The sequence below is a fragment of the Notechis scutatus genome, chromosome 1 (assembly GCF_049901735.1).
Source record: "Notechis scutatus isolate UNSWTSFEM ecotype Mainland chromosome 1, rNotScu1.2, whole genome shotgun sequence".
NCBI lineage: Eukaryota > Metazoa > Chordata > Lepidosauria > Squamata > Elapidae > Notechis > Notechis scutatus.
This window is the reverse complement of record NC_142009.1, coordinates 28,027,301-28,051,214: the sequence shown is the minus strand read 5'-3', so window position 1 is coordinate 28,051,214 and position 23,914 is coordinate 28,027,301. Positions and strand designations below refer to the sequence as shown.

The window sequence follows — 23,914 nt, the reverse complement described above, 5'->3', positions numbered from 1 at the left end:
GCTAAGAGGCAGCTTAGTCTGTAGAAACAATGTGGATGTGGCAAATGTCCTAGAAGGGACCTACTTTATAATTTTGTGAGCTGTAAGGGCAGTGGGGGAGAAGTACACTTTCAGGTTTGCAAAATTATGTAAATGTAACCCTATAATAATGTAGTATTAGTTCACTTGACATGCTTCCTATCAGGGCTACCTCACTAGGCTGACCTTCATTCATTCGTTTGTTCATTCATTCAATTTGTATGTTGTGGAAATAAAAAAAAAAACACCACTCTTTACTTTTGTTTATTTGGCCTATTTGTAAGCCACCACAGTAATAATAAAACTCTCAGTGGTTGACATAGGAAAAAAATAAAGTGTAAAACAAACTCCAACCAATCCCTTTCCCCAGCAGCATTGCAAGGACAGGAAGAAAAGTAAAATATGTCCAGTAGATATCAAATCAACCCCAAATAGCCATAGATAGTTTTACTTGATGGTTCTATTTTGCTCTGATTGAGATACGTCTTCCTGCAGAAAAGCCAAGGGAGATCTCAGCTCCTGACCAGGACATCAACAACCTTATCACTGATGTGGTATGGAAGGGTCACTTGGGGGTAAATAAGAAAGTGCCACTTCTAAGTTGGAATAGATAAAGAACCATTTAGGTTTTTCTAGAGTAGGCTGAGAATAAGACAAAGATGACATAATGAACATATATATTTTTAAAAAGAATTAATCAGGATAATGGCTAGCAAGGCTTTGCCAATGCATGTTTGGTACAATGATTAGATGTTTGAATATTACATACCCCGGAAGAATGTAAGATCTTGCTTTTCTCCAGTTCAAGATCATTGGCCTGCCCAACTTTGTCCTGCCTCCTCAGTATTTCAAATGTTTTTTGTCTTCCTGGCTTTTCCTTGAGATCCTATGGACTCAACCGGTTGCATGTGCTACATTTTTACTTGTTTATTTCCTTCAACTGGCAGATGCTTTGCCAAATCCAGGGAGAGAAAAGTCTTTTGCATTCAAAACCCCATTGCTGAGCTGCACTGCAAGACTACAAAGAACCCATGTTGTTTTCTTGACAAAAACATTTAAATAGTTTGACATTGTCTTTCTTTAGAATGTTTTTTTATTTCTCTGTAATCTTAAGATTTCCTGCTGGATATTTTTTCTGAGTATTAGCCAAGCATGGCTTTGTTTAGCTTCCAAGCCCAGGCGAAGTTGGCCAGCTGCTGCCACCTGCTGAGAGGCTTTCCCACTAACTGTTACCTTTAAACAAAACAGCAAAATCTAGATGCTGCTAGATATTGATCTTGGACCTTTCTCAAAACAACACAAGTGAGACCTCTTATAAGTGTAGGAAGAACTAGGAATCTAATTTAAAACAGACACTGTACAGATATTGTTCTCTTTCTCCCTCCCCCCCTCTCTCTCTTTCCCTCTCTCCCTCCCTTTCTCCTTGCATTTTGTCCAGTGTGATTTAACAGTCAATGCACTCATAGTAAATACCTGTGTTATGAAAGTGCAAACAGTTCATAAAAGGGTGGTTGGCAGGACAAAGAGCCTCTTCAAACAATCTAAATACAAGATTGTAACATTCTGCAGGGTTCTGAAGGTCCATGTAGGTATTACTTTTTGAACCCCTCAATCAGATGGATTATCCTTGTTCTCCAAAATGAGCATCTTCTCCCACCTAGCCATACCCTCAGGTAGATAGCAGTCTCTAACAAGGTGCTGTCCAAATGGATTGCATTATAATGCTCTCATTCCCAGCCATCATTCAGACAGAGAGTAGAAAGGATTGCCTGATCTGAAGGATGAGACAGAATTATATGGAAGCTTTTTGGATACATTTATCATCTGAGCAAGGTCAATATTAACAGGGAGAAGGGCTTCAATATCCTGCTTATAAAACCCCTTTCCTGGAAAGTTGCACCAGGTCACAATACTATTGCCTTCACAGCACCCAACCTCTTACATTGTGATGAGTATTCATTTTGATGTGATTGCTTCTGGCATTGGTGTTTAACCTTGCTTATTTATTGGTTGATAGTCTCATTGTATTTTAATTATTTGCTTTAAAGCCCCATTGACATTTTTAATAGAAAGATATCATAAAACTATAATAATAAATCAAACCACATAAGCAGCTGAATAAGCCTGTGTGCCAGGAAAGTCTATTTTATCTGTCTTCAAATTTATGAGGACCGACCTAGAGTCATATAGAATTATAGAATTGAAAATGATTATCAAGTTCAATTCCCTTCACACTGCAGGATTCATTATACCATTTCTAACAGATGACTTTCCATTCTTTATTTAAAACCTCCAGCAAAATGGAAGAAACTGTTCCATGAGGTAACTATTCTACTAATTGACATATCTTACTGTTCTTCCTAGTATCTCATCTACAGCCTTGAAATTTCATCCCACTAGTTTTAGTCTTACCTTCTGGAGGAAATGAGAATAAGTTCAAGAATAAGTCTACAATATGGCAGGTCTTCAGATATTTGAAAGCTAACAATCCTCAACCTTCTCTTCCACAATAATTATAATTATTATATATGTTTATTTGTTAATTGATGACATGCTGTTTCGCTTGAAAAGACTCTGTTCAAAAATGTATTTTTAAAAGTTATACCCTGAAAAGGAGCAACACAGTACCCTTCTCTTCACTGAAACTGAAATGCCTTGTGTGTAGAAAGTAGAGTTTATGTCAAGAAAACTGTCAACCAGTGCATGGCATGCTAAAAAAATTGTAAGAATAACCCATGTAGTCTATCATCTTTTCTCCCACCACATAATTAAATGCTTTAAGGAATGCCACAAGTAAATTTCTAACATGCATGACAATTAAACGAACAACCAAACAAAAAGTTAACATCTATTAAACTACATTAATTATAGTCGTAACAAAAATATTTGTAAAAAAAACTATGATATTTAAAAACAAATTCCTTAATAAATTCAGCTGAACCCAGAGAACAATGAGAATTGAGATCTACTAGAGTAATAAAACCCTCTTATAAAGCTTAATATGGATGAAAGAAAACTGATTACGATTAACATAAATGGACTTAATTCAGCTATTAAAAGAAGGAAAGTATTTCACAAATTAGATAAATTAAAATTTGATATAATCTGCTTACAAGAGGTACATATTAAAAAGCAACATGAATATATACTAAAACAAGGAAAATTAGGGAAATTATTTACATCGCTGGCACAATCGAAAAAAAGAGGTGTGGCATTATATATTAAAGAAACAATTTTGGCAGAACTAATTTATACAGATGATGATGGAAGGATTTTGATGGTGGAGATAATGGATAACAGCATTAAAACACTTTTAATTGCAATTTATGCCCCGAATGATAAACAAGAAGAATTCTATAGGAAATTACATGCAAAAATAATTGATTTGGACTATGTTAATATCTTTATGATGGGTGATTTTAATGGAATAATTAATGACCGGTTGGACTATAAAACACAGAAAACAGCAAAGAAAGTTAGAAAGATACTACCAAAATCCTTCCTTCGAATAACAGAAGAATTTAATTTAAAAGATGCATGGAGAGAGAGAAATGCAGAAAGTAAGCAATATATTTTCTATTCAAATAGACACACATCCTGTTCTAGAATAGATATGATATGGATGTCAGCAGAATTATTGACTAATGTATGACAGATTGAAATAGAAACAAGCACATGGGCAGATCATAATCCAGTATCAGTTATTTGGAAAGGATACAAGAGAAATCTAGATGGACCTAAATAATATGATTCTGAAAGAAAAAGACTTTAAACAGAAAATAGAGAAAGAACTTGTTTTCTTCTTCAAAGAAAATAGAAAAGAGGATACATCTTTACAGAATCTCTGGGACACCATGAAGGCCTACACAAGAGGCTTGATAATAGATTATGCTAGGAGAAGAAACAGAAAACAGAAAAAGACATTTAAGATATTAGAAGATGAATATAAAAGACTGGAAAAATACTTACAGAAGTCCCCACAAAAAAGACATTAAAAATAAAATGGATATAATTAAACATAAAATGGGACTAATGGAAAAAGAGGAATTAGCACAAAAAATTAAAAGTGCGAAACAGAATTACTTTGAAGATGCAAATAAACCAGTCAGATGGCTAGCTTATAAATTGAGAAAGGAAAGAGAAGCAAGAAGAATTAGCCAATTGATAAATAAAGAAGGACAGGTTTGTTATGGAAATGAGGAGAAGAAAAAAATTATACAGGATTACTATGGATTACTATATTTTCAAGAGAATATTCAAGAAGAAAAAAATCAAGCAATATCTTCAGAAAGCTAACTTACCTCAGATACCCAAAAATATTGAAACAATGTTAGAAGGAAGTATAACGATGGAACTAACAGAAGCCTTTAAAAAACAGAATGCTGGGAAAGCTCCAGGTCCAGATGGGTTGCCAGCGGAATTCTATAAGACTTTTAAGGAAATATTGAATTTTCATATTCTAGAAGTTATGAATGAAGTTATGTTAAAGAAAAGAATACCAAAAACATAGTCAGAAGCGTACATTATACTTACACTGAAGGAAGGTACAGACCTGCAGCAAGTTAAAAATTATAGACCTATATCTTTATTGAACTCAGACTATAAAATCTTTGCTTCAATTTTGGCAGAAAGACTAAAAAGATACTTACATAATTTTATTCATACTGATCAAAATGGATTTCTGCCAAAGAGACAAATCAAAGACAATGTGAGAATCATTTTGGATACTCTGGAATATTATGAAGCACATCCTGAGAAGCAAATGGCCTTGATGTTTCTAGATGCTCAAAAAGCCTTTGACAATGTAAGTTGGCGATTTATTTTACTGCAACTGATACAAATGGGCTTTGGTAAGAAATTTATCCAAGCCATTGAAACAATATATCATGAACAAACTGCAAAGGTGATGGTGAATGGATAATTAACAGAATCCATAGATATAAGAAAAGGGACAAGGCAAGGCTGTCCATTATCGCCTCTGCTGTTTGTGTTAACATTGGAAGTGTTGAACAGGAATATCAGTGAAGAAAAAGAAATAAAAGGAATGAAAATTAAAAAGGAGGAGTATAAATTGCAAGCTTTTGCAGATGACCTGGTATTTATATTAGAAGACCCAATGGAAACAGCACCCAAATTAATAGAAAAAATAGAAGAATATGGAAAAGTAGCAGGTTTGAGAATAAATAAAGACAAAACAAAGATATTAACAAAGAATATGTTAACAAGACAAAAGAAAGAGTTGGAAGAAACTTTAAAAATACAGGTCATGAACAAGGTTAAATACTTAGGGATTTATATTACACCAAGATGCAGTACCCTGAAGGAAGATAACTATGTTAAACTCATACAGCAGATTGTGAAAAGACTTGATGAAATGGGAAAAATTACAACTATCATTGATTAGGAGAATATCCACAATTAAGATGAATATATTGCCTAGCGTTTTATATTTATTCCAGACAATTCCTATTCAATTAGGGAAAGAGTTTTTTAAAGATTTAAATAGAATTGCGTTGAAATATATTTGGCAGGGTAAAAAAGCAAGAGTAAAATTAAAGCTGTTACAAGATGCAAGAATAAGAGGAGGATTTGCCTTGCCCAATTGGGAGCTGTATTACCAGGCGACAAGTTTGATGTGGATAAAGGAATGGATAACACTAAGGAACAGTAGATTATTGACTTTAGAAGGTCATGACTTGCTGCTGGGATGGCATGCCCTTCTCTGGAAAAGGGAACTAAAACATAGGGGTATTTTAGAAGACATTATATTTGTGAGGCACTGTTTTTGAGTTGGGAGAAGATTAAAAGACAATATTACTTAAAAATTCCAACATGGATATCAACTATTGAAGATTTTTCTTATCCAATAATACTGTATATAAAAAGGAACAGTTAGATATGGGGAGCTATTGAATGAAAAGGATGAACTTAAATCTATGCAAACGTTGCAAGAACAAGGTGTAAAAATGAATTGGTTTTCTTATTTGCAAATACAATCTAGGTTTGATAAAGACTCCAAGGCAGAAGGTATTTATGATAAGTTGACTGACTTAGATAAAATTTTGATGGGTACTGATGAAAAGGTAATTAAAAAACTTTATGGACATCTATTAGAATTTAAATTGGAGGAGGAGCAAGTAAAAGAAATGATGATTGCTTGGGGGAAAATTTTTGGATATGGGATTGATTTGGAAAAATGGCAAAAATTGTGGTCTCAAAATTATAAAATGACAATGTCAACTGACATTGTCATTTTATAATTTACAGGTGGCACCTACCCCCGATGAGATTTGCGAGAATGTTTAAGAATAAATTGGATAAATGCTGGAAATTTCATTAGATACCTGGTTCATATTACTATATGTGGTGGACATGTTCAGACATAAAGAAATATTGGACTAAAATCCACACATGGTTGGAAAAAATGATAAAACAACATATAGACTTTAAACCAGAGATCTTTTTATTGGGAGTCATACCGGACATATACAATAAAGAACTGAAATATTTGATTGTAAATGTTTTAACAGCGGCTAGAATTATATTTGCGAAGAACTGGAAAAATGACAAAATACCTATGCAGGAGGAAGTTATCAAAAAAATTATGGAATGTGCTGAAATGAGTAAACTGACATTTGAAATTAGAGAACAAGAAGATAAGCAATTTTATATGATATGGGATTTGTTTTATCAATGGTTGGATAAAAAGGCATGGTAATATAATAGACTAGATAATTTTGTGATAGAAATCTAATAGATTGATATAAAACATAATAATACATAAATAATAATATATATATATATATATATATATATATAAATATAATATATACATATATATATACATACATATACATATACATATACATATACATATAACCACTGGTTGAAAGTATAACATAAATTTTAAGATAAAACTTGGAACATCTTGTATAAAACGATGGAATAAATAGTTTAGTCATGGATGATTAATAACTGATAAATATATAAACATATGTTAGTTTGACAATATGAAGACTGATATAAATTGTGAGTAAATGACTACAAAAGTATAGCACAGAGATATGTAACCAACTGACACACTGTATGTATATAAAGTGGAAGAGGATTTTATGTTTTTATGTTTTTGTATGTGTATGTTTGTGTTTAAAAATAAAAAAAAAACTTTATTTAAAAAAAATAAATTCAGCTTCTTACATTCTTTATCTATATACTATTGAAGTTTCTCCAGTTCAGGGTGTTGGAAATGAATCCAAATGACAAAAACTTGGATTGGTGAAAACACAGAGAATTTATTGTTAAGCTGTTTGCAAAGAGCGGTAGAATCTCAGCTGACCTCAACAAGAAGTTTGAACCAAGAACCACACTTAAGATTTCAATACATTACATTTTATAGTTCTTCTATCCCGACGCCCCCACACACACCCCTCCTACATCGACCCAGTGACCGAGCACAGCTAATCAGAGACGTCTTATGGAGACCACATCATCTCCTTTGATACCTCCCAATGACCACCCATCACACATTTTGCCAACATGGCTTTTTCTTATCTTACTTGGCATTAAAGAATGTTCCTTCGGCCGGGCCTCTTTCTAACGGTCTGAGAACAAAGAAATATCTATTCCTAACACCACCCTTGTTACATATTAATGTTACATCTTAGAACAACATGCATCTCTAACATATTCACCTAGGCAAAGTAAAACTCTGGTAAACTTAAGCAGATGCTTTGAAAAACAAAATCTAACTTCAATTGATTAAAGAAAGTTAGGGCAATGGTTTATCTCTTCTTCTATTGTCATCCTAATCCTGGAGGAAATAGGGGTGGCATTGCTTGATACAGGAGGATGTCTATAGAGAACTGTCTTAATGCTACAATATACTATTCTCTTCATCTACATTTTATTTTTGAATTTTCTTATTTCTAACAAGGGTAAGGGTCCAGCAATTTTTGACAATTCAAAAAAGCATACGCTTCTTCTAAATGATGGATATTCATCATCTCTTTTGATGTGACTTCCAGGCAAACCCAAACATTTTTTTTTTTTATTTTGAAGAATTCCTATGAGATCATTCTTGGAGAAAAGAAATCCTAAAGCATGGAATGTTACTTGAATGTTTGAGCCGGTTCTCATGATAATTAGAATTTAATTAAACAATTTAATAGTATTTTACTATTTAATTTAATAGTAATTTCAGATAGTAAACCGTAAATGATATACAGTATTTTATTGGTACTTTTATAGAAGAGCAACACATACGTGGTGTTGAGAAAGCTCAAGGTAGAAATAGATACCCTGAATATCTTAAAAAAATGTGTCTTAGCATGCCAATTGTCTTCTTGTTGTCTTCCAATATTTCTGTAGACATTCCGATGGCCCATCGCAAGCAGCATTGATGTCAATGAGATGCTGGAGATTCAGGTGTTTAACTACAGCAAGGTCTTCTCCAACAGGTAAGTGATGCACAATGGCAACTAGGATGTATTTGAATGTGTCTTCTTTGGCCAATCTTAGAAAAGTGATGGATGGAAGATAGCATTTCCACAGTGATTCTGATATTTTCAGCATTTTGTACCCATATACATTAAGCCTATTTATTCCACAACACCCTTCTTTAAGAGAAATAAGACATTTGTATATAGGTAGGTGATCTTGAAAACTATGGCATAACAAAAGTTTTGCTACACTGAGACAGCCTAAAGACCTAGTGTGGCACAGAAAGCATTGTGTGTGTGGTGAGTGGTTAGAGTGCAGTATTGCAGGCTAATTCTGCCAACTGCCACCAATTTGATTCTCACCAGGCTCAAGTTTGACTCAGGCTTCCATCCTTCCGAGGTGGGTAAAATGAGGACCCAGATTGTTGGGGGCAATATGCTGACTCGGTAAACTTCTCAGAGAGTAAAACACTGTGGAGCAGTATCAACGTCTAAGTGCTATCGCTACTGCTATTGTCTTCTAGCACTTCACTACCCATTTCATATAATTCAACATTTGCTGCCTAAGCAGCTACTTTATCCTGTTTAATAGAGAGAGTACCAGCCCTGACAAAAGTATCTGAGTACATATAAAATAAGGATGGATACCTTCTGATAGCTGAAAAATTACCACCAAAGGGTTTGTGAAACCTATCTTAGGCCTTTACTGGGCTTACAGTAAAATTGTTATGTTTTTCCAGTCTCCGTTTCAAAAATTATGCCACCGATTTTCAGCAGACGTAATTGGAGGTAACTTTTAAGGCTGTAAAGGTAGATGTAGGGAACGCTTGTAATCCTGGGCCATAAAAGGCTTAATCCTGATTTGTAATAAACCTGTCTGAATATAATAGATATCCTGTTGGATTTGGTTAAACTACAATTTTCCATTACTAATCTTTAGATGAACCAGCAGCCTGATGCTGAGTTCAAACCATAGGATAGAGTAATCCAGTCATCCCTCCTGAACATGTCCTATATCTCCTGCCAAGAGACATTTATTAGGTCAAAATAAAAATGGACTTGCTTTAAAATTGAGAAGAGATTTAGCAGAGGTGATCTCTAGAAAATTCTATGAATTCCTATTGCCAGGAGAATTCATTTGGAATTTTTCTATGGTTTCCATAGTACAGTGTTATTTGGCATCATTTGTAGTAGTACAATGTGAAGTCAATTCTCCAGGTGGGATTATGGACCTTCAGATATGGAGGTGAAATAGGCATCAATGGTGTATCTAATGGCTAGAGCAGCTATGTTGGATGGTTACCATACACTTACTCATCTATGTTAATGAATCTGCAGTAATGAGTATTGGCTATGCTTGGGTTTATACAGGAATCTATTCTAGTTCTATGTGAAGGTGCTAGGAATAACAAAAATCCTTTTCTTGCTCTTTTTCTTGCTGGATCATGCTAGTTTAAAACATGTGTACCATGATCTACTAGATTAGATGGATTTCACCATTCATTCATATACAATAACTGGGTATTTCTACTGGCCATCAATTCAAAAATCTAGTAACAACTTGCTTAAACAAAATGATTCTTAAATGATCGTTTAAGAAAATGCATTAAATAAATGTGATGATGATTTTGACCAGTTTTCCACAGAATTACACATGATCTCTAGTATAAGGTGATGCACCATGCAGGAGATTTGGTTAGAACAAGGTTAATTCTGTAATTTTGGAACAATATTTCAACAACATTTTAACACGAATTACACTGTTAATGCAATTTGCATACAACTCTTTTGGAAACTCTGTGTGTAATACACCAGGATAACTTATCAGTATAACAGAATAACAGAATTGGAAGGGACCTTGGAGGTCTTCTAGTCCAACCCCCCTGCTCAAGCAGGAAATCCTATAACATTGCAGGTAAATGGTTGTCCAATCTCTTCTTAAAAACCTCCATGTTAGAGAACCCACAATGTCTGGAGGCAAGTCGTTCCTCTGATATTAATCTGTCAGGAAATTTCTCCTTAGTTCTAGGTTGCTACTCTTCTTGATTAGTTTCCACCCATTGCTTCTTGTCGTACCTACAAGTGCTTTGGAGAATAGGTTGACCCCATCTTCTTGGTGGCAGCCCCTTAGATATTGGAACACTGCTATCATGTCACCCCAGTCCTTCTTTTCATTAATCTAGATCAGGGGTGTCCAACCTTGGCCATTTTAAGACTTGTGGACTTCAACTCCCAGAGTTCCTCAGCCAGCTTTGCTGGCTGAGGAACTCTGGGAGTTGAAGTCCACAAGTCTTAAAATGGCAAAGGTTGGACACCCCTGATCTAGATATATCCAATTCCTGCAATCATTCTTCATGTTTTAGCCTTCAGTCCCCTAATCATCTTTGTTGTTCTTCTCTGCACTCTTTCTTAAAGTCTAAACATCTTTTTATATTAGGGCAATTAAAACTGCATGCAATATTGCAAGTGTGGTCTTATCAAGGCATCATAAATTTGTATTAACACTCTGTATGATCTTGATTCTATCTCTCTATTAATGCAGCCTAGGACTGCATTGGCTTTTTTTTTTTTTTGGCAATTGCAGCACTCTACTGGCTCATATTTAAGTGATTGTCCACTAGGACTCCAAGATCCCTCTCAGCTCACAGTTACTACTATTAAACCAGGTAGCACTTATTCTATACCCGTGCATCTGGGTTTTCTTGCCTAAATGTAGTACCTTGTTTTTATCACCATTGAATTTCAGTAGGGTGTTTATCCAGGTAGTTCCAAGTCTACTTCAAACTTATTTTTTGGTTTGAATTCAAGCAGTTCTGGAAAATGCAGCCAAACTGCTACGATGAATCCTTTAAGGATTGTGAAAAGGGTATAATTATATTTGAAGTCTACAACAAAAGGCACATGTTATTAAACCTGGTTGAATATGGGCTTGCACAACCGTGATTATGCTGACACAAAGAGTCTGCAGTTTTAATGGGTTCGTGCAAGGCATTGACATGGTATAAAAAGCACCACCCTGTTCCCAAAGTTAATTTAAAACATGAAGGACTCGAAGACTTCTGGGAGTGATAGCTCCTGATCTAAAGTTTCTTTTCTTTTAGTCCAGACATTAAGAATTGATATTTCAATGATATAATATATACTTTGCTTGCTTTTAAGTGTTAGGTTCCATTTTTTTCCAGATCTCCAAGCTAATTGCACAGCATAAACTGCTAATGTTTTATTTGTATACCGATTGTTTAACTCAGTGGTAGTGGTTTCAAAGTAGAAAATGTTTCATTACTGCCTGGTTCTTTTAACCTGTGATATAATGGATTAAAGAGTTAAATCCTGAGTCTGTATATGTATTGGGCGTGAATTTTATCAATAGGTTACAGTCGAGCCAATAAAATGAGAGGCGAGATTATTTGAAGCAGCAAAGCCAAACAGAAGACTACAATCTAACAGTTCTAAGTTGGACAATCAGAGGTCTTGCTTGGTACAAGATGCCATCTAAGCCTTACAGTTATTTTATTTTCAGTTATATAAATTGAGAGTTAAAATCATATTAATACAAAAAATTAGTGCAAAAGAACAACAGGTAAAAAAGATTTCCATTATCAATAGGTATTAAATAGTTAACATAATTCAAAGTGCTTTTTGGTCTATTTTACAACTAATCTTATTGTGCTTATAAGTATTGACTGTATTGACTGTGATAAGGGTATACTCCTTAAATTACTGTGTCAATTTGCATACTTGCCAATTTGCATACAATTTGCACATGTTTGTTTTAATATTTTGGATTTTTATGAATAAAATTACCATAGAAGGAAAGCATAGCAGAGTACTGTAGCCATAGAGGAGGGCAGAGGACTTGTATTCTGAATTCTCTTCTTGCTTCCAAAAATCAATCAGGCATTGTTTCCATACTTTTAAGCAGTTGCTGATACCTTGTGTGTTCAGAAACCAGCAAACTGTTTGCCAATCTCAAACAATGAAACCTTGATAGACACCTTGGCTTGTGGGCAGCTAAAGTGAGGGCTATATATATATATTATGGCATATTGGGCATGTTAAAAAAAAAAACTTCAGTTTTTGGTACCTGTCTGTTCCACTACAACAATTTTTGTCTCCTGGTCTGGTTAGAACTTGTTCTTATTTACTGCATTCCGTTTGCAACCTGTTAAAGTACATAATGCTTGATTGTTTTTTTAAGCATCATGTTGATTGAATTCAAACGATTCCCTGCTTTCTGATCTTAAGGTAAACTTTGCAATTAAACCGTATCATAAAATGTGCGCACTGGTGAACAGACAAATGCTAGATGGGAACACTGTGCAGATGGGCCAGAATTGCTAATTAGAAGTCTCTCTTCAAAGACTAAGTGCACTTCAAAGCTAATTTAGAGTTCAAACCCACACTTCAGCAATGTATGTCAGTCCAGAAATAAAGTCCCATGTGACTCCAGCTGAGATCCTGGCAAAATATTTTTTTTACCATAAATTATAAGTATAACATTTTATTTTCTAATACAGTGGAGGTGCCACATTTGAGCTGCAAAAATCCAACCAACTCAATGACAGGAAAGAGAATTGTCTGCATCTCTTTGCTGCAACCTGGCAATCATCCTCAGTTTTGCAGCCCATGTCTTGCAGCTTTAATTACCAGAATCAGAGTTTATCAATTATTATTATTATTACCTTTATTGTCAGAGTACAACATGTACAGATTGGCTGAGCCTCTCTTCATGCACCTCCCCCCAAACACAACTCACAGTGAGGACAGAAGTCCCTAACCCAGTCCAAACTACCTGTATAGTGAGTACAGGTAGGGACTGAGCACACAGCCCTGTGGGGAGCCAGTGCTAAGTTTCAGGGAGGTGGATGTGACAGACCCAGCCCTCACTGTTCTTGGTCGGTCCCTCAGAAAGTCTTTGATCCAGTTGCAGATGGAAGAGGGAAAATCCAAGTCAGTCAGCTTTTTGATAAGGATGCTCGGCAGGATAGTATTGAAGGCCGAGCTGTAGTCAATGAAAAGCATCCTGACATAGTTTCTGGGTTTTTCCAGATGGCTCGCTACCGAATGTAAGGCAGTAGCTATGGCATCGTCTGTCGGCCTGTTCCCCCTGTAGGCAAACTGATGTTTGTCAAAGTCTGGTGAGAGGCATGTCCTAAGCCGTGATGGCAAACCTATGGCACTTGTGCTGGCACGTGAGCCGCAGGCAAACTTACCTCACTGCTCATGCGCGTACCTCACAACTGATTTTTTCCCCTGGTTGGTTTGAGGCCTTTTTCAGCCTCCCAGAGGCTTAGAAAAAGCCTCTGCAAGGCTTTTCAGGATGAATTATAGGCCCATTTCGTCACTTCCTGTAATACCAGAAGTGATGAAACGGGCCTATAATTTGTCCTGAAAAGCTTTGCAGAGGCTTTTTCCAAGCCTCTGGGAGGCTGAAAAAGGCCTCAAGCCAAATCAGCTGTGAGGTGCAGTGCAGGTAAGGGGGAGGATTGCATGCACGTGCACATGGGGTGTGGGGAGGTCAGCAGCGCATTGCATTCTGGGTGCTGGCATGCAAGTGCATGTGCATTGGAACGTGCCTAATTTTTGGCACAGGAGCCCAAAAAGGTTAGCCATCACTGTTCTGAGGTGTTGGAGAACCAGTCTTTCGAAGCATTTCATCACTACTGACGTTAACACGATAGGTGTGTAGTCATTTAGACAGTTTATTGCTGTTTTCAAAAATTCCCTAGTAGAGTAGCCTTGTTGATGTGTTGAAATATAACAAATATTTTTGTTTATGGGATTCAATATGTCAGACACTGGGCAGAAGAGGGATCCAAATCTTGCATAGATGATATTAGTGTGTTTACAGAATCATCATCATCATCGTTTAACAACCCCATAATCCCATGCATGGTAGAGTCTGGGCAACTGAATAGAGCTAGCAGTGTTTACTGGCTGGATGCCCTTCCTGACACCAATGAGGAGTTTCATTCAGCAGATATATTCTTATTGTGCCGAGAGAGAGAAATATCTGCTGCTATCTAGGATCGAACGCGCAGTCTCCTAATAGTGAGGCAAGAACTCCACCTCTAGGCCACCACACCACTCCTGTGTGTTTACAGAATGATGGTAGTAAATATAGATAAATGCAAAATTTTCAAAGTCTACTTTTTCCCCAACCTCCCACCTGAGTAGATAAGTCCAAGAAGTATTGAAATGCTGCATTACATCAATTAAAGGTCTGGTTGCTATATTCATACAATATACCAACATTTGAGTAGTTTCAAATTTGATCAGGGTTTTTTTTAATAGTTAGTGCATTGTGTAAAACCCATCTCATTAAGTATTCATATGCTGTACAAGCCAAGAAAATGGTTTAATTTAGTAACCTAGTTTATTGTGTTATGAAAAGCCAGCCTGTAAGTAAACTTTGCTTGTCTTTTGTGCAGTTTAGCACTCTAGATTAACTCTTATTCTTTTAGAGCGACAAGAGCATTTAAAACTGTATTTGCACTGACGTAAGTCATAAGAAGCAAATTAGGCCCTCCTCCAAATGTTCTTTGGGAGCAGATCTCTTGCTCCAAAATGGTTATGCACTTTTAATCGGGGTTTGTAAGCTATTAATTTTCTCCCGAGGAAAGAATCACAGCTGATAAAGCCAAAATGAGATACGAGAAATTACTTTTTCACATAAAGATGCAAGAAGCACACTCCATTTCATCCAGTTTCTTTTGCGTCCAAAGCCCGGATATGTGTATCATGCTGAATAGAAGTTTCTTGATAAGGGCTATCTGCTTACCAGAAGGAGCCAGAGATAAAGGAATGACACTCAATGCTGACTTGGGCTGAATTATTGATGCAGCTCTGACTTTTCATTATACAGCTTTGTGTTGGAGCCTTTCTATTCCTGCCCTGGACACTGAGCAGCTTATGGCTAATTAGATGGCAATATGATCACATCTTACTCCAGCCAGGTACTGAGCCTAAGAGGGCAAAACTTTCCTAAACTTTTAACCTGCAGTCATAGCCAGGTTTGCCTGTCTCAAGGAAGACAGGGAAAATGATATTGTTACATAATTTCCCTTTTTTCTCTCCCCCCACAAACATTCTTGGTTGCTTAAAAAGGAAAGTAATGCAAGGAAACCAAGCCACTGGTACCTTGTGTACTGGCACTTCCCTGTACTGAAAAAAAAAAATCCTTTGCCAAGTATGATTTCATGTAATATAAAAGTCAGTTTTCATGGTGAATCATTGATATCATGTCCATTGGAGTTTGCATAATTATTTGGTTCATGCTAACATCTGAAATTGAGGTATCCCTTAATCATGATTACCTCCATCTCTATATTCTTTGCTTATATATATATTAATATTTCTAGTTCATTATAAAGGCAGTATAAACTGAATGAAGGCTTCGGGAGAATCGGTTGTTAACTTCCCGAGCAGTTTGATGAACTGGTTGTTGGAAGAAATCATTAGGGCAGAGAACTGGTTGTTAAATTATTTGAATCCCACCACTGCTGGGAGGGGTACGGTGGGATGGCCGGGGCCAGCCAGGAGTCAGAATTGGGGGTTCTCTGAACTGCACAGAATCTTATCTAGGGGCTCTCCCAGACCCCTGCAAGCCCCCAGCAACCTAACCCTGTACGAAACTAGTCAGGCCACTGAGTAACGCTATATGTACTATATTTATTTTTAATCGCGCCATAAGAATTCACTCTGCATGACTGATCTCCCTAGTTGTCCTTCTCTGAATTTGCTCTGAATTTTCAAGTTGGTGTCTGAGATTTTCCTGCTTCAGATGGTGACGCTTCTTGAGCTGGTGGGTGTAATCTATATGAGTTTTGAGGACCTTATCAGGAGCCATCCTATGAGTGCTTCTATCTTCTGGCCAGATGAAGAGCTATGACCACTTTTCAGTAGTAGCATCCTGGATAGTGAATGCTCTTTCCCCATCTCTTCTGGTGTGAATGCATACTGTATGTTTTTAAACATCAGGCAAAGACATTTTTATTTCCTCCAAGTCTTTTTCAAGTCATTCTGGAGCTTAGTTTTCAACATGTTTTCACTGATGGCAGCCATCCTGGGAACTTCTCAGACAGAAATACTTTTATTTATTTATTTATTTATTTATTTATTAGCCTTGGGCCATATCAAAGAACAAAAATAAATAAAAACTGCTTACTCTGCTCATAAATGCAAAACAGAAGCAACTCAGTTTGGAAAAGTGTGACGCTGACTCCATTAAGGCATTCATCTCTCATCCTCCCTGCTGCAGTTTGTGAGTCCTGATAATTTTCTTTCCAAATTTGCTTGCAAAGAACTCAAGACCTCAAAGAACTGTTGATGGGCAGAACAAATGAAGTTGATTAAGCCAATCAATATTGGTTAAAAGGTGTTTTGCTTGTTCTTTTAAATGTAATTTATTCCAGAATTTTATTTTGATAAAATTATGTATTTTAGCACTTCTATTCTGCCTTTCTCTAAAATTCAAAAGATGACTTTGTATTGTGAGTGATATTTCCCATATGTGATACAGTCTTACTTTGTAAGTAAGGACCTTCAAAAGCTTCCAAACTACATTGTTTTGCAGAGATCCATCCAAGGACATCTACTGTCATACACAGGGCTCAGCTTATAACTTTCTACTAAAGACCTCACAGATTATCAGATCAACAAAGTTGGAAGGGACTTTTTAGGTCGTCTAGTACTACCCTCTGTGATCATATTAAGAGCAACTGTGTTCTCTTCGCTGATGATGTAAAAGCTATTCAACACCAACAACAATACTGCTACCCTTCAAAAAGACCTATGTATCAGAATGGTCAAACAAATGGCAACTTCAAATCTCAACAAATAAATGCTCTGTCTTACATATTGGCAAAAAAAATCAGAAAATAAAATACAAGCTGAATAGTCAAGACTTTGTTGATGATCCAAACTCTGTCAATGACCTTGGAATACTCATCTCTAAGGATCTAAGCGCTAGAACCCACTGTAACTACATAGCCAAAAAGGCATTAAGAGTTGTTAACCTAATCCTACGTAGCTTTTTCTCTGGTAATATCACACTACTAACTAGAGCATACAAAACATTTGCTAGACCAATACTCGAATACAGCTCATCAGTCTGGAACCCACATTACATATCTGATATTAACACAGTTGAGAAAGTCCAGAAATATTTCACAAGAAGAGTTCTCTGCTCCTCTACTCATTGCAGAATACCTCATGCCACCAGACTTGAAATTCTAGACCTAGAAAATCTAGAACTACACCACCTTCGGTCCGATCTAAGTATAGTATATAAAATCATACATTGCAATGTCCTACCTGTCAATGAATACTTCAGCTTCAACCTTGTATACAAGAGCACACAATAGATACAAACTCAAGATAAACCGCACCAAACTTGATTGCAGGAAATACGACTTCAGCAACAGAGTGGTCAATGTCTGGAATACTCTACCTGACTCTGTGGTTTCTTCCCCAAACCCCAAAAACTTTAACCTTAGACTGTCTACTATTGACCTCACCCCTTTCCTGAGAGGTCTGTAGGGGGTGTGCATAAGCGCACCAATGTGTGCTTACCGTCCCTGTCCTATTGTTTCTTTTTATTTTTCTTATATGTATCCATTTCATGTATTCATAACTATGTTTATACTTATAAACATAAGCGATTGACAAATCAAATAAATAAAAATAAATAAAATAAATACCACACACACAAGCAGTAGACCCTACATCATTTCTGACAGATGGCAGTCCAGTCTCTTCTTGAAAGCTTCCAGTGATGAAGCTCCCACAACTTCTGAACTCACATTTTAAGAGCACTTTAGGGTTGTTGAATTGGGAGAAACCCCATCAGGAAAAATGCTCTTCAGAATCAGTCAAAAATGATCTAACACAACTCATCCTCTCCAAAAATTGTCTTCATGCTGTGGGTTTATTAGCCTGGATTTAGAGTTACACTGCTATGTGAATGCAGCCCCCGTGTTTTGTATATGTGAATGAACAATAGGCAGGGGAGAAAGAAATGAGAGGCATGAGGGAGGGAGTTCAAAAGGGGTTTGGAGAATAGGATTTTATTGAATTATTTATTTAGCTATTAAACATATTTATGTGGCTGCTATCTCACAAAAAGAGTCTATGGATGGTGAATTATGATGAAATGTGCTCATGTTTTTAAGATAACAAAAGGGTTTTTAGTTTTCAGTCCCCTTTTCTAACTTCTTAACAGTTTCTCCAGATGATACCTTGCATGCTTTGAAGATGCAGTATTTTCCCTTATGATGATAGTACTACATGAGAACACAACATTGTTCTACAGATCACTGGTGGCAGACATGCTCATAGCTCATATTTGGGAAAGATACTGCTTCCCTCAAAAATATGCTGAGCCTTTCTTGTTGAACTGATGGCACAGCTCTTTTTTCTTCTTCTTCAAGGAATTTGACCCTTCCTGCTGTGAGACAAACAAGCAGAAAAACAGACTTTTCAACCTCATCAGAATTCCCTACAGTTGTAATGGCCAATAAGCAAAGTTAATTAAAACAATCCATCCTCAGCGCTGCTGTAAGCCGTCTAGCATAGGAAGAAGCTAGTGTGAAATGGGGATAGGGGCGGGAGATTGCACCAAGGTTAGAGTGTTAACTGGAAATGTTCCTAGAGTAATGATTTTGTTTAATCCACAGATCAGTAATAGCAAACACATCCTGTACAATATTTTTATGTTGCACAAACTCAGCAGATTTCCGGTAAAAACTGGCTGTACCTCAACATCAGTTTTGGCATAAATTGCAGGGCTAAAATGGAAGAGATGGAAGACCGGGATGCAAAAGCTTCCTCATTTATTTCCACCCATAGCACACCCTTTTTGCTTGGCAAGAATGCAGTGAGATGGGCTACTAACAAATTTAATTTTTTTTAAAAAGATAAATAAAATATTTCTTGTAGAAATAGGTTAGGATGACCCACCTGAACTAGCAGCTTGAGTTGGGACTGTGGCAGGGGTGGGATTCTACCAGTTCACACCTATTCGCTAGAACCGGTTGTTAACATTCTAAGCAGTTCAGAGAACCGGTTGTTAGAAGAAATTATTGGCCTGATCCTGTAAGGAAGGCAGGAAGGAAACATTCTGGTGTTGCTTACAGAAACTGCCTCTCCGTTAACCCTTATTACATTCTTGGCAGGACTAGGCTTCCTGTCTCTGGAACTTCTCTGGAGTTTTTTCCCCCTTCTTTGCTGGTACTTTGCTTGTGTGGAGTGACCATTCAAAGTTACAATGGCACTGAAAAAAGTGACTTATGACCATTTTTCACAGCATTCCCACAGTCATGAGAGGACAGGCGAGGAGATGCGTGCCTCGATGTGAGTGATATTGAGTTGGCCACACCCAGCCAATAACATGACCACCAAGCCATGTCCATCCAGTCACATGACCACCAAGCCACGCCTACCGCCTAAGCCACACCCACAGAACCAGTTGTTAAAAATTTTGAATCCCATCCCTGGACTGTGGTATAGATGAGTCAATCTCAAGCTTGGAGAAAAATAAACGAGCCAGACTTCTAATCAGAACCTGAAATTTATGCCCAGGGTTTACAATTCCAGACATAAAACTACCTGGTAAAGACACCTATCTTTGGTTTGGTTATTTGATGGCTTAATAGTTCCATATGCCCCATGTAGTAAAGCATGGGAGAAATATTCTGGTGATATTCTAGGAAAAATATCATTCTAGGCCATAATGTGCTTAATTAGCAATGTTTTGTGAACCCTGTCTATGAGAGTATAAAGCCCTGAATAATGATTTAACATGCCACAAAAAGGAGGGGATGAATTTATTCTCCAAAGCACCAGAGGGCAGGACAAGAAACAATGGGTAGAAACTAATCAAGGAAAAAAGCAACCTGGAACTAAGGAGAAACTTCCTAACAGTGAGGACAATTAACCAGTAGAACAGCTGTCAGGCTACAGAACTTTTCCCATTCACTCAACTAGAATGAACTTCTGAAAACGTATCCAAACGTATCACAAAAGAATTCTTTATTGAGATGAGACAATTCCTGTAGGAGTTCAAAGCAGGTCCCTCCTGGCTCTATTCTTGTGTCTGAAGGTAACCAATTATGGTTTAGTGGGGGGGAGGAAGCCCCTATAATTAAACTAACTAATGCAACCCAAGAACCCTGTCATCGAATTGTAAGCTTCAGCTAATTTCTAGCCTTGTTGAAGCAAGTTAGAAAAAGTTACTTTTGATGCTGTCAATCCTCAACTTACAACCACAATCAAGCCCAAAATTTCTATTGCTGAATGAGGTAGTTGCTAAGTGAATTGCTGCAGTTGTTAAATTAGTAACAGCGTTGTTCAGTGAATCTGGCTTTCCCATTGACTTTGCTTGTTTAAAAAAAAAATCACAAAAAGTGATCACATGACCCTGGGACACTGCAACCGTCATAAATATGAACCAGTTGCCCAGCATCCAAATATTGATCAGTTGGCCATGGGGATGCTGCAATGGTCTTAAGTGTGAAAAAGTCACTTTTTTCAGTGATGTTGTAACTTTGAATGGTTAAAACTGTTCTAAGTCAAGGACTATTTGTAATAACCTGTCTTCTCTTGTTGTGCCGTTGGGGTTCTCATCAAGACTAGAATGGGACAACACACCCTGTTAGATTATTGTACTTCAAGTCACAATTTCATGCCCTAGGGCAGTGGTTGCCAACTGGTGGCCGCGGCCCACTGGTGGTCCGCGAGAAAATTTTGGTGGTCCGCAGAGAAATCTCACCCTCAGAGCACCCCCCAAAGCAATTAATCCAGGCTGCGCAGAAACACAAGGCTGCGCCCCCCCTCATGGCCTGCAGGAACCCTCCCCACCCACTTACTCCTTACCTGGCAAACTTGCCTGCTAAGTTGCTATTATTCCTTTTTTTTCCTGACCATCAGCTGTTCTGCTGTGCTGGGAGATCATTGGATTTCTTGCTTTCTAGCTAATCTTTAGATCTTGGGCTCTGTGTTTAAGCAGAGCCAAACTTCCCTTAGGATGAAGGTTCTATTATTCAGTGCAGGTAGCCGATGGCAGAAAGATAGATCTCTGAATGAATCTGTGATTCTGTGAGCAACTGCCTGACTGCTTTGCCTGCTTTTGGGTAAAAGTTGCTCTTTTTTAAAATAAAAAATCAATATTTACATAAATATTTATAATATTTACATACAAGCCATGCCCAGCCACACCCACAAATTAGGCCACGCACAAGAACCATTTGTTAAGACATTTGAATCCCGCCTCTGTGTGTTTGTGTGTGTGTGTGCATGAGAGAGAGAGAGAGTGAGAGAGAGGTTAGATTAGATCTCTCTCTCTCCCACCAACATCAGCAAGCCACCGTCAGTCAAAATTCTTATTAATGGTCCCCGGGATTTAAAATTATGAGTTTGGTGGTCCCTGAGGTCCAAAAGGTTGGCAACCCCTGCCCTAGGGTGCAATGTTTTCCTTTTTTAAAAGAAACCTCTTAAGACAATACTGGATCCTATGCACCTAGAATCTAGATAAATCTAGATAAATAGAGTTGTGATTTCCTAATAAAATGCAAAATGAACTATTATCCAGTTCCCCCCAAAGGCATACTATAATACAGCAGATATCGGATATTTATTATTAGTGGAAGTAGGATTGCCCCCCTCCCCCAAATTAATATGAAGTAGTCTCTGTGGAGTCTTAATTCTTGGGACCACATACATTAATCACTGTATTGTTCTTCACTTGAACCTAATCGTGATACAAATATGTGCTGGAAATTATTATTTTTTCTACCCCAACCTTGGACATTGCCTTCATCTCATCCCAGCTCATCCCAGAGTGAGACAAGTCTACCTTTTTAGCTGAATTAGTGTTAAAGGATAGTGTTTGCTCACAAAGTTAACAGCTTCCAATGGCAATAACAAGATATATAAAAAGATTTGTTCCCTGTTAGGTTGGAGGAAGTCAAATTTGAACTTCAAATTAAGGGTTTGGATGTAGGATGGAGTAGATGAAGAGCTGCAGCTGGGCAGCAAACTTCATATTGGTATAGTTTTACCACACCACCATGAGTGGCATGGTGGCCTGGAGATGGAGCTGTTGCCTCACAATCTGGAAGCTGTGAGTTTGATCCTAGGGAGCAGCAGATATTTCTTTCTTTGGGTGCAATGAGTTCTTGTCTGCTGCAAACTTTAGGTAGGCATCAGAAGGGCATCCAGCCAGTAAATACTCAAGCTCTATTCAGTAGCCCCGACTCCACCCCAATGCAAGGGATTACAGAGTCATTAAAAGAAAAAAAAAATAGTTATTTTTTCACCTACACCAACTGTAGTGGACAACACTGGGGAAAGCATCTAAATAATATTACATAAAAGCAGCAGTCAATTCCCCAAATGACCATCCTATTTCTGCTTACTTTTCCCATGTCAGTCTATAATTTTATATTAAAAAATAATCTATTACTCTCCTCACACTTAACACATTTTTGCTGTAAACTACACAGGGAAAATTCCATTTTATAGAGTGACATGAACTTGCAAAAAATTAAAAAGTTATTTTTCTTCCTTTTGTAAATATCTGAAGTTTAAAATTCAAAATATGTATTTATAAGCATTGTATGCTGCCTTCACACAATTCTATGCAGCTATTTCTACTTCCCTATTATATTCACATCTATCATACCTTTTTCCAGCCTAATCTCATTGGGTTTGTTAGTTATAGCTTTTCAGTGCAACCCTCCCCTTCCCCCCTCCAAAAAAAACCAAAAAAAGGAACTGTAAAGAATATATTAATATTTTAAGATCAACAATATAAAGTCTATGTGCTTTTCCTTCCTGGCTAAATGTAGATTAGAATTGTAATTTTACAAAACAAATATCTGAGGAGAAGGGAGACCTTTTCTAAGGAAAGAGAGAATGAAAGTGGAAATATTTTAATATGTTTTAAGATTAAACTTTATAGAAGTTTGGTCTGTATATTGAATTTATATAGTACTACCTATGGTGGTATTCAATTTTTTTTCCTACCGGTTCTGTAGGCATGGCTTGTGGGTGGGTGTGGTGTGGTTTGGTGGGTGTGGTATGGCTTGGTAGGTGTGGCTTGGTGGGCGTGGCAGGGGAAGGATACTTTAAAATCCCCATTTCCATCCCACTCCAGGGGAAGGATATATTGCAAAATCCCCATTCTCACTCCACCCCACTAACCTGCTTTCCAGCTCCGTTCTCCTGTGCAGGACAACAAAAGAAGACCCAGCCGATCAGCTGGGACTCCAATCAGCTGGGACTCGGGAGGCAGTGAATAGATGGGGGCGGGGGCCAACCAGAGGTTGTATTTACCGGTTCTCCAAACTACTCAAAATTTCCACTACCAGAACCTGTCAGAAATGGCTGAATTCTGGCTCCAGAACCTGTCAGAAATGGCTGAATTCTGGCTCCAGAACCTGTCAGAAATGGCTGAATTC

The 23,914-nt window shown here is 37.2% G+C and overlaps 1 protein-coding gene across 5 annotated transcripts in view; it reads left to right on the top strand.

Annotated features, from left to right (window-relative positions):
* The window catches only part of OTOF (otoferlin), a 164,326-nt gene that overhangs the window by 37,953 nt on the left and 102,459 nt on the right, over positions 1–23,914 (top strand). For all 5 annotated transcript variants that reach the window (XM_087959852.1, XM_087959835.1, XM_087959842.1 and 2 more), the window contains exon 3: positions 8,386–8,474. In XM_087959852.1, the coding sequence (XP_087815978.1) occupies positions 8,386–8,474 (89 nt within the window). The remainder of the gene's footprint in view (positions 1–8,385; positions 8,475–23,914) is intronic.